Source organism: Elgaria multicarinata, chromosome 9 (genome assembly GCF_023053635.1).
Source record: "Elgaria multicarinata webbii isolate HBS135686 ecotype San Diego chromosome 9, rElgMul1.1.pri, whole genome shotgun sequence".
NCBI lineage: Eukaryota > Metazoa > Chordata > Lepidosauria > Squamata > Anguidae > Elgaria > Elgaria multicarinata.
In genome coordinates, this window is record NC_086179.1 from 40,160,490 (window position 1) to 40,172,153 (window position 11,664).

Genomic DNA, 11,664 nt, shown 5'->3' on the forward strand with positions numbered 1-11,664 from the left:
GTTTTGTTTTGAAAGTCACCTTATGTCAATGCTAATTTTAACATACCAGTAAAATTAAGATTCATTTTCCCACCTGACAACAGCGTTACACATCAGTGTCAGTAATTGCATTCCAATTTTTGGATCACTGAACAAATGTGTGAGGGTATTCTATCACCATTCTTTTTCTTTCCTGAAGTTGCTTCCCCCAATTAGGACAGCTGCATCATTTGTTATCATGGCTACCACCACGGCACCTCCCCCAGGCTGTGGAGACATTGACCCTGTTTATTACTTCCTCTGTGACATCTGTGAAGCCTGGGGCATCGGTTTGGAGACTGTGGCTGCTGCAGGCATCCTGGCCTCTCTGGTTCTCCTCTTGGTGTTCTTCATAGGTGCTTGTATGGTCAAGGACAAAAACAAGAAAAATATGGTTCCCATTCAGGTCCTCTTCATTCTGGGCACCCTGGGAATCCTTGGCCTCACGTTTGCATTCATCATCCAGCTCAATTCGAAGACTGGTCCGACACGCTTCATCTTATTTGGGGTCCTCTTTGCTCTTTGTTTTTCCTGCCTTTTGATCCATGCCTTCAACCTCATCAGGCTGGTGAGAGGAAAGCCCCCCTTCTCGCAGCTATCAATGCTGGTACATGCTTTGGGCCTGACATTTGTTCAGGTTATCATCGCTATCAAATATGTCATCATCACGGTAGTAAGAGATGGCATTGACTTGGTTAGAATGGGGAGAGAGCAACGCAACAAGGACTTTGTCCTTCTTCTGATCTATGTGCTCGTCTTAATGGCCGTTGCCTTCATCATCTCCATGTTCACCTTCTGTGGACCTTACAAAGGCTGGAAGAGGCATGGGATCCACATCTTTGTCACTCTTCTCTTCTCCATAGTCATCTGGGTTGCATGGATAAGTGTGCTTCTCCTGGGTGGCCTGCCTGATGAAGGTGCAGAAAGCAGGTGGGATGACCCCCTCCTTGGCGTTGCTCTGGTGCTAAATGGATGGGTTTTCCTGATGATGTATGCAGTGCCTGAGATCTGCTTTCTTGCTACCCCATGCCAGCCCAGGAACTATCCTCCAGAAAAGTCCACAGCCACGCAGCGAAGTATTGAAGCAGCAAGTACTCAAGGTATATATAGCTATTCCGATCTAAAAGAGTGGATGAGTAAACAAAGTATCGGGACAATGGGGACATTTAAAAACAGGGAAATGTAGAGCATGGAGGTGGGTAGAATACAATTTCATATGGGCTTTGCATAGGAAAACACAAGAGAATTATTACTATGGGTTGGATCCAGACAAGGTTAGTCTGGCTTTGGTCCCATTGAGTTCAAGGAGGCTTAAGTGAGCCACATCTAACTTGTCCTATTCCCCATTTGGCTCAATGGGACTAAAGTGTGAGTAACTTAATCTGGATCTAACTCTATTAAAAATGTTGTTTTGACTTTCAAAACAGGGAGGGGAGCAGGTGTGCATATTTGGGTTTTATTAAAAATATGTATGCTTTTTCAGAGATTATCTTTGAATCAAATTCGTGAAAGTAAATCTATGTAATCAGTACAAGATAATCAGGATGGGTGATGTGAAAATGCCAGTCAATTATTTAATTCTTTTAAAGGGCCTTTTATAAAGAAAATATGTTTAGAATGTTAGAATTCCATTGGGAAGAGTCAATCAGTGCATGATGTATGATTAATGGGGTTTTGCCTCGAGACTGCTCAGCTCCTGTCAGACTGAGAGCACTCCCATCTCATATAGTACATTGCACATCATTCAACTTCTTAAAATAAAAGGGGTGGACCTCAGCACAGCTGCCACCTTCTTGAGCAGCAAAGAAAAATTGTTTGTTTGAATCAGGAGTTACAGGAATATCCCACAAAGGCTGAAATGCAGAAGGAGCATGTTTTGAAACAATTGTTTACAGAAATGCTTGGTTTGGGACACAGATGATGATTCCATCCCCAGCCTGGAAGTAAACCACCTTAGGCTGTTTCTACACCAGCCACAAAATGCGGGAGCTTTTTTTAAAACAACAGCAACAACAACAACTCACTTTTTGTTGGAGTGCACGTGCGCTCAGCTCCTTTAAAAAATAAATTTAAAAAATGGTGGGCATGACACCCTCCTTCCTCTCGTGATCAGGATATCATGAGATCCTCCCTCCTCCCTCCCTCTGCACCAGGCTGATGTAGAAATGGCCACAGTCCCTTTTGGGTAGCCCAGACCTTGCTCTTTCCCAAACCAGGTCCTTCCTCCTTTGGGGCCATGGCTAGGGTGACCATATGAGAAGGAGGACAGGGCTCCTGTATATTTAACAGTTGTATTAAAAAGGAAATTTCAGCAGGTGTCATTTGTATATATGGGGGACCTGGTGAAATTCCCTCTTCATCACAACAGTTAAAGCTGCAGGTGCCCTGCCCTCTTTTAAATCTGGTCACTCTAGTATAGCTCCTGCACTTTAACTGTTGATGAAGAGGGAATTTCACCAGGTTCTCCATATATAAAAATGACACCTGGGGAAATTCCCTTTTCTATGCACCTGTTAAAGATACAGGAGCCCTGTCCTCCTTCTCATATGGTCACCCTAGCCATGGCTGACAAGGCCATGGAACTATTTACCCCCTATGCTACCCAAATAGCTATATTACTGATGGGAGTCACGTTGATAACTTCAACTCTGTGGCAACAATCACAATGCTTTTGCTGGTGGGCCAGACTAATTGTAATGCTTGGCTAGGGTCATACGGCAGCCTAGCTGTGGAATTAGCTCCCCAGAGAGGTTCGCCTGGCACCTACATTGCCCTCGTTTCGATGCCAGGTAAAGACCTTTTTATTCTCCCAGGCATTTTAGTTTTTCAGTTTGTTTTTATCTGGTTATGTATTTTAAATGGAACAACTACCAGCTTCTGTTTGGTTATTTTTATTTTATTTTATTGTAGATTTAAACTTTTAAACTTGTAAATTGTATTTTATTATTTTAATTGCTGTGAACCACCCAGATAGATTTGGGTATTGGGTGGTATAAAAATTAGATAGATAGATAGATAGATAGATAGATAGATAGATAGATAGATAGATAGAATGTAGGCCTGAATCATGTCATGTTTAAAGGCCAAAACAGCATGTTGAAAAGGGCCCACAAACTCACAGGCTATCAGGTGTTGTAAAAAACTTTTGTCCAGACAGAGGTCTCCTAGCACTACCAGTTAGAAGTCCTTGTGCAGTTATTCTCTCTAATTCTTTTCCTCTTTCATGGTTTTTTTGTATTAAGGGGAAAAGACAGAACAAGCAAGAAAATATGGGAGGGTCACGAGTAGAAAACCACAGTGTCTAGATTTCTGTGAATGAGGCAGGGTGGTAGCATGATAAAAGCATCACCTGGAAGAACCCGCTCTCATGTTTGGGAATTGTTGGCATCAATTATAATCACTGTCTTCCAAGGATCACATTTGGGCTGAAGGAAACCCTAGCCTGATGTTTGGTGTCAGTTCTGTGGCAATAAACCCTCTCTTATTTCTCCCTTATTTGTTAGCTCCAGATAAAGAAGGAGCTGAGGAAGATGTTTTGCTCCCCAGAAAGGGGAACTGTTTTCAGCCAAAGGTAAATTTTCCATGTTTCACTGAAAAGATGGGGCCCGGCATGGTCTCATAAAACTGTCACATATCCCTTTGGACTAAAATTATGAAGCTGAGCCCAGAGGAGGCTTTCAACAGAGGTGAGAACCCTTAGAGATTGAAGGTAAGTCCGTGAAGTACAGCTCTCAGGAATCCCAGTTATGGCTGGAGAGGCCGCCCCTCACATAAATCCTAAGGCGGAAGGGCATGTTGTTGTTTATGGTATGCATCTGACAGAAACCTTGGGAAACCAATAAACAGCAGACTGTAAGCTCCTCCCTGACATCTGCACCCCCTAAATCTTCAGGTTCCTGTCAGCTCCCTCATCTCCCTGCTTCAGGCTCTCCAGGAAGAAGTGGAGGCAGATGCAACCATTCCTTTTTACACAAGATTTCAGTCCCCTTCAGCACCACCCAGCATGCAAGAGTTGGATTCACTAGCAGCTACTTTTCTTTCCTGTAGACAAGGAAGGATACCTGATATCCTCCAGATGTGTTGGACTGCAACTCCCATCATTCCTAGACACCAATGACTATGCTGGCTGGGCCTGATGGGAGTTGCAGGCCAACACATCTGGAGGACACCAAGGTTGGCTTAGGCCTATAATCAGGCCTCCTGGGTTTGATCTACACTAGTGCATTTTACCAGTATTGATGTGTACTGATAACTATTGGGGCACATTACACATTCCATATGCCACTTTTCTAGTGTTATTTCCCACTTTTTAATTTCAGTGTTATCCAAAACACCGCAACAGACGTCATAGTGCACACAATAACATCTGTTGCGGTGTTTTGGATAACATCCTAGGAATCTCCCTTCTGTCTTCTCAGAGGCTCTGGAGAGAGCTAAGCAAGGACTCTAGGATAGGCCAGTCGCTTTCACTTGAAAACATGTTTTTTACCTAATGAAGGACAGTGTTTACCAAATGTTGGAACCCTGGAGCAGAGGTCCCTCCCACCCCACAGGCTAAAATTATTGCCTTGTTTCACTCTTGGTTTGTATATAGACATAAGTTCCAACAAGTGTGGATGCAGATTTCTGATATGAGGCGAGCTCTGCTTCCCTCTACTTTGTACCGCAGGAGCACAAGGCATCTTTTCCTGCCCATGTGCAGAAAAGGCTAATTTGGGGACTCACACCAGTGGTAGGCATGGCCACAGTCCAGAAGGTGTGGGGCCACCCCCCACTGCCAGTATGTGTCCCTGCGCCAGACACACACGCAGATGCACACATGCCATTTGCACGCTGCATTCACACACAGACACACACAGGCATTGTGCCGACTTCGCTCACCTTCGCCTTTCCAGACAGGAGAGGTGAGGGCTGAGCCAACCCGAGGGAAACACCACCATAAGGTGCTCTTGCCTTGAAGTAAGATGGCTCCCAAGTGAGCCATTATCACTGGGCCCTTGCTTCTCCTGAGGGGAAAGGTGAGCAGTGATCAAAGCGCCAGGGAGCTGCCACTTCAAGATGCTGGGGGCACCTTGAAGCAGAGGCACCCAGTGAGCTGGCTTTGCTAGGCCCTCAGTGAGGGCTGGGCCAAGGGCCAGGGACATGCTGGCTTGAAGGTGTGGTTTTCTGGTAGCCAGAAAGGAGCTGTGCTTTGGGTGGAGCCCTCACTGGAGGCTTTTGCACTCCAGATAGAGAGGCCTAGTGAACCAAATCCCCATGGGTAGAGCCTGTGAATACCACACTGTGCCCCCCCCCCACCGCCCGCTTGCCTTTAATCGTTCAGCTGGGCTGCTTTGTTTGGCTGTGGGTTTCTATCTCACCTCCTGATAGAGTTAACAGTTTAAATTTGTTTTAAATGACTTGGTAGTCAGTTAGTTATTATTTTTCCCCTGCTTTCACCAGGATTACTGAAAGGAAACCCTGCTTTCTTTCCAGAACCTTGAATCCAAACCACATATCTTGATCCCACGAGCAATGCTCCATCCAGCACGCAGGCAGGATGTAATGGCGGCCTCTGAAGACAAGGGAACAACCTCAGGTGTACACTGAGGAAAATGTCCATGTCGGTGAAATTCAGAAAGAGGCAGTTTCTCATGGCTTGTTGAATGGCGGCTGTTCACCAGCTTCTGCTTCTCCAGTTTACTTATGTGGTATTGTGCCCCAAATTAAGCTCAGCTAGAGGCTTCTAACTGAAAACGTTATTAATGTCTTCCAAATATATTCCACCAGTTGTGGCTGGTGGCTCTGATGCCAGTGGGGTGGTTGTGAATCCACTTCAGGTTTCAGTCAGAACCAGTCAACTATCTGAGGTGTGAAGCAGATTGAATGCCCCACTGACATCAGAGTCACCAGCCTCCACTGTGTTCCACCATCCTTCTTTGAAATTTTCTTTTTTGGTCACCTGACTGTGCAAGGCTGACCCCAGAGCTCTTTGAAGATTTCTGCCCATTTGGACTCCAGAGACTGGGGGAGAATGAAAAGTTTCCTTTGTTATGTCCTTTGATCTACTGTCATCAAAATTTGGCCACCAGTTTCCCAAATGTTTTCTTCCCTCATGAAAGAGGCTCCATTTTTCTGCCACATTCTCAGAATAGCTTTGGTATCATTTTGATGTGGTGGAGGATACTGTGTAGCTTCACACGCGCACCCTCCTTTCTACAGTATCACACACCTCTCTATCATTCTGTAGCCTCTCTGGCTGCCCACACTTCCTAAAAAAAAGAAAAAAGAAAACCATGGGAGACGTTCTTCACGATGTCTTCCTCTGGGCTTTACTTGAAGTGGGGGAAGCCAGGAGAGATGATGGTGCAATGAAAGACAGGCTACTCATGCAACTCCCCTGGTCACCTTGTAACTAAGGTAAGCTCAACAACTGCTTACTCTGCCCATGAGAATTTCATTGAACTTTTCTACTCCTTTGAATTTTTTTAAAGCAATTTCTTCCCCACCAAACTGAATGAGAATGGACCAAAAATGCAGAAGAAACTAATTATCTCCCAGTTCAGCCTCCTGCAAAAGCACCTTTCACAGACAGCCTTCCTTGATAGGTTGGACTAAAAACCATTCTTACAGATCCTCAGTGGTGGACAGTGGGGTGGAGTGAGGAGGAATCCAACTATCCACAAGGATTCTTCTTGAGATCTTCGTCTTTATATAATCCAGACATGTTTTATGAAATTACATTTGCACTAGGGATGTGCTCCGCTTCTAATCGGACTGGCGAATTAGAAGCGCAGCGGGGTGCTTCGCCCCGGGGAGCTCCGCCGGAAAGGTAAGTGGGGTTTACCGGGCCCTGCCTCTGTCGCTGTCGCCCATGCAGCGACAGCGGCAGGGCCCGGTAAACCCCCTCTCCGCTCCCTTACCTGCCTCTGTCCGCAGTCCCTCGGCTTCTTCAATTGAGCCCGCGGTTCAACCAGGAAGTCTAGGCCGCACTTGCAGTCCAGACTTCCTGGCTGAACTGCAGGCTCAATTGAAGAAGCCGACGGACCGCGGACGGAGGCAGGTAAGGCCCCCCTCCCCCTTGGTCCCTTACCGGGCTCTGCCGCCATCGCCGCACGGGCGGCGACGGCGGCAGGGCCCGGTAACCACCCCCGCCCTCCTCTCTCGGCCTTACCTGGCACCACTCCCCTCCACTGCGGAGCTCCGATTCGGAGCCGGAGCTCCGCAGTGAAGAGAAGCAGAGTATGGGTGGAGCGGCGCGGAGCGGGCTGATCCGAAATTTTCGGATCGGCCCGTGGGGTGGAGCGGAGGGTCCGTGCACACCCCTAATTTGCACATCACCTGAAATGAATATTTGCAAAAGAAATCACAAGAATTAAAAAAAAAATCTCAAAACTCAATGGGGATTATCCCTCCTTATCTGGGGCTTAATTAAGAGAGTCCTCTTTCTCCACTGTAACAGTTTTCAGAGAGGTAGCCGTGTATATTAGTCTGTTGCAACAAAAATAACAGAGTCTGGTGGCACCTGGGAGACTAACAAATTTATTCTGACGTAAGCTTTTATGGACAATGTCCATTGCATGTTTGGCATGTCCCAGGGCCCAGTGTAGACTGGTGGGTCGGATTTCCATGGGGCTGTGAATCCATTCTGGGCTTCAGACAGGACTGGCCAAACTCTAAGGGAGCTATCCAAAATACTGAACCTCAGGTCCTTGGATAACTCCTTTAGAGTTCTGTCTGATTCTGAATGAAAGCCAGAATGGATGCCTGGGTCCACCGAAATTGGAGCCACCCGCCTGCAGTACCAGGGCCATTACGGGAAATGGGAGGTCTGTACAGGTGTGCCTTCTGTATCCCATTCTACCCCAGCCATTTGGCTCAGTCATGTTAACCAAGCTCTGGAGCCCATATTACTGGGCCAAGAGGCATGCACAGAGTCCCCATTCTCCACAACAGCCTGTGTCACTGTTTGCATGCCCCACTGCACCAATGGGGAGCTCTGGTTGTATCCCTCCCTTGTCTGATATGTTGCGTCTGCATAGGGTCAGATCATACTCAAAGAGTACTTCAGACTTGCTACCTCCTGCTTGTTTGGGTCTTGGCAGACTTCAAATATGAAATCTCATAAGTGCTCTATTGTAAAACACAACAACAACAATGGCAACACACACACAGAGACAGAGCGCCAGCATCAAGGATAGGCATGGTCAGGCATCTATAGAGGGCCCACACCCCACTGACTAGAGCTCCCTGGAGTTGCTTGTTGACCTGCCTCTTGCTCTGGCCCAGACAATGGTGGTGGTGAGAAGGAGGAGATGCCACGGCGTCCTTGCTCACTAACTCTCTGCCAGTTGAGCAAGCAAGTGGTTGCAAGGAGGAGGTGGTGGTGGTGATAATACTGCTGAAAACTCCTGGAAAGAGGGTGGAGCTCAAAAACCTGGAGCCGGCACTGCACGCACACTCACTCCCCAACAATGGCAGTGAAAGCCAGTGTGGTATAATGGTTAGAGAGTTGGATTTGGACTTGGGAGATCCAGTTTCTAGTCCCCACTCAGCCGTGAAGCTCACTGGGTGACTTTGGCCAGTCATTGACTCTCGGCCTAACCTACCTCACAGGGTTGTTGTGAGGATAAAATGGAGAGGATAGGATGATGTAAGCCCCCTTTGGTTTCTTGCAAAAGGGGAAAAAGGTGGATTATCAATCTAATAATAAATAAAAGTGTATTAAATACCATTGTACATCATATGTTGTATAATAGCAGACCACTGTGCACCATCCAAAGGTCATTGTATACTAAAGACTGTTGTATGCCACCTATCAAATATATTCAGATATTAAATACTATTGCAAATCAGCTGTCAAAAGCAATCCAATATCAAATTCACCCAGGGAAATGGGAGCAAATGGATATCAGTTCTAGTTCTGGTATTGTCCTAGCCTGGAAAACAGCTTGCAGGGCTAAATAAAAAATAGCTTACCTGGAACAACCTAATTATAGCAGATTATGGATGCATCCTATAACATATGGACCCAGCTTTATTTGGATCTCATTCTTTCCTACTTAGGTTAGGTGGAAGATGAAAAAAAAAAACCTGGGTAGGAAAGAATGAGAATCTAAAATAAGGTGGGTTTCTCCCCCCCCCCCCCCCGTTCCAATGCCATATTACTGTTCTCTGCAGGACAGGAAACACTAGCATGGAAAGGAGCCAGATAATGCATCCTGTCCATCTCGTTCCTTCTTACAAACACCACTGAACTACCATGGAATCAAACAATGGGAAATCAACTCTCATGCCATCGAGATCCAGGAACACCTGCTTTTCCTTTCCTGCTTTTCCTACATAACCTCTAGGTGGCATTGTGCTATAGCAGAATTGCACAATTACACAAGTAGGAAAAAACATTTCCTTTTTCTTTCACAAATAACGCTCCAACTTTCCCACCCTAAAAAAAAAAAAAAAACCATGAAAGTGCTCTTTAAAAACAGAAATGAAACTGGAGGATCACGCCATCATCTAAAGAACCTGTAAACAACTGTGTATAATAAATGATGACCTCACAATAAATGCCTCCTATACAAAAGTTCTTAGAACAAACCAACTGAAATCAATAGGACTTAAGTTACTCAGTAGGTCTACTTTAAGTATGACTGATCTGGATCCAAATTATAATCCCCCAATTGCATTAAATTAATCAAATCCTGAATGTTCACACTTGCAGCTGTGCAAAGATACACCTTCGAATATACATGCTAAGGGTGTCCATGGGTGGGGACACACAGAGTACTTGAAAGTAGCCCATTTTCAGGACTGCAAAGTAGCCATATTCTAGGATCCAGGGTTTTACTTACTGCAGACAAAATTAGCAAGGTGTCCCCATGTGCTGGCGCATTGTCACAAATTCTGTTTAAATGAGGCTCTGAGATTGGTGGTGGGCGCCTGCAACAGTGGCTGAGAAGAGGCGTGATGTGGGTTCTGAACCAGTTGTGCAAAAATACTTGCACCTCCTTAACCAAGGGCATGGATTTGTGTAAGAAGAATGCTGGGAGGCGACGTGCAAACAGGGAGGGATCACGGGATGATTCTCTGTGAATGCCAGCAACAAATAATACCCCAAACTGCCTGTGTGGATGTACCTTTCCACAGTCTCTGCATTTTGTGTTGGAAATTTGGGGGGGGGGTGTGCAGAGACAGCAAACTTAGGTTTGCTTATGCAGCCCTTCCCACCAGGGAGCCATGATTTCCCTTGGAGTTCTTAGAGGCTGCTGGACTGATAAATCACTTATTCATTTCCCACAGAGGGCCACTGAGTGCTGAAAGACAGTAATGGACCGAGGACTACTCTGTATGTATCTGTGAGACATATTTGTCAAACTTAACAAGTCAGTACGAGGAGAGGTCAGCGGCCGCTCAGCCATGTGTACTTAAGCAAGGAGAACATCCAGTTGCAACTTGGTTACTCCTTTGGTAGTGTCGCCTTTCTTGTGCAGAAGCTCCTTCGTTCTCCATTTTATTATCTCTCCGGTGAAGAATAGGCGATAGGAAGCCCCTCACTAATATAAAATGAAACAAAAGCTGGATATTTTGAGAGCAGATGGGGAGGTGGTTCTTATTAAAATCGAGGTCTGTACATCAGAAGAGGTGCATTCCCCATCTCCCAGCTACACATTCTAATGACAACATACAGTTTGCAACACCCCTTGACTCTAATTCTTCATCCTCATCTGTATATTTCAAGGAGTCTGAACCTGAGCAGCATGAAATGGCATTTACATAGGGTGTAAGTAAATGTTCTTATTTACACAGGGTGACCATATGAAAAGGAGGACAGGGCTCCTGTATCTTTAACAGTTGTATTGAAAAGGGAATTTCAGCAGGTGTCATTTGCTTGCATGCAGCACCTGGTGAAATTCCCTCTTCATCACAACAGTTAAAGCTGCAGGTGCCCTGCCCTCTTTTAAATCTGGTCACTCTAGTATAGCTCCTGCAGCTTTAACTGTGGTGATGAAGAGGGTATTTCACCAGGTTCTCCATATGTACAAATGACACCTTTTGAAATTCCCTTTTCTGTGCAACTGTTAAAGATACAGGAGCCCTGTCCTCCTTTTCATATGGTCACCCTAATTTACAAAGAGCGGGCGTATCCGTGTGTATTGTTGCTAATTTGCAAAAATCATTTGGGGCTGCATTAAGTATATTGTTTGTAACCAAATTTACAATGCTTGTTTAATTACATATCTTTCACACACCCCTTACACTGTAAGCATTTTAGAATTGCCAATTTTAAAAAAACAAAAAGAATTTGGTTTGAATATTGTAGTTCCATCACTACCAAGTCCTGATGCAAACATTCTGTTGGCTGTTCTAGGATCTGCCATGCTTTTGACAAATCTGTTTATGAACCACAGTTCTATGGCTAAGCATTGGGCATTCCTGTGATGTTTACATGGTCATGTTATTTCACACTTTTGGCACTTAAGAATATAAAGAGAGCCATGCTGGATCAGACCAAGGCCCCATATAGTCCCGCACTCTCTTCACACAGTGGCCAACCAGCTGTCAACCAGGAACCCACAATCAGGACATGGGTACAAACAGCATCCTCCCACCCATGTTCCCCAGCAGCTAGTGTAAATAGGCTTACTGTCTCTGATACTTGAGGTTGTT

At 45.5% G+C, this 11,664-nt stretch overlaps 1 protein-coding gene across 1 annotated transcript; it reads left to right on the forward strand.

The window, feature by feature from the left end:
- The first annotated feature begins 217 nt into the window (after positions 1-217).
- On the forward strand, positions 218-5,607 carry LOC134404263 (retinoic acid-induced protein 3-like). The gene is made up of 3 exons (XM_063134980.1): positions 218-1,118; positions 3,522-3,589; positions 5,494-5,607. The coding sequence occupies exons 1-3, from the start codon at positions 218-220 to the stop codon at positions 5,605-5,607; spliced, it is 1,083 nt and encodes a 360-aa protein (XP_062991050.1).
- Positions 5,608-11,664: the final 6,057 nt, after the last annotated feature.

What these genes read in the sequence shown, in the direction of transcription:
- LOC134404263 (XM_063134980.1), top strand. Translation starts at nt 218, where the DNA reads ATGGCTACCACCACGGCACCTCCCCCAGGCTGTGGAGACATTGACCCT. An exon ending in TGAAGCAGCAAGTACTCAAG is followed by an intron (nt 1,119 to 3,521) that starts GTATATATAGCT and finishes CTTATTTGTTAG; the next exon opens with CTCCAGATAAAGAAGGAGCT. An exon ending in GGAACTGTTTTCAGCCAAAG is followed by an intron (nt 3,590 to 5,493) that starts GTAAATTTTCCA and finishes CTTTCTTTCCAG; the next exon opens with AACCTTGAATCCAAACCACA.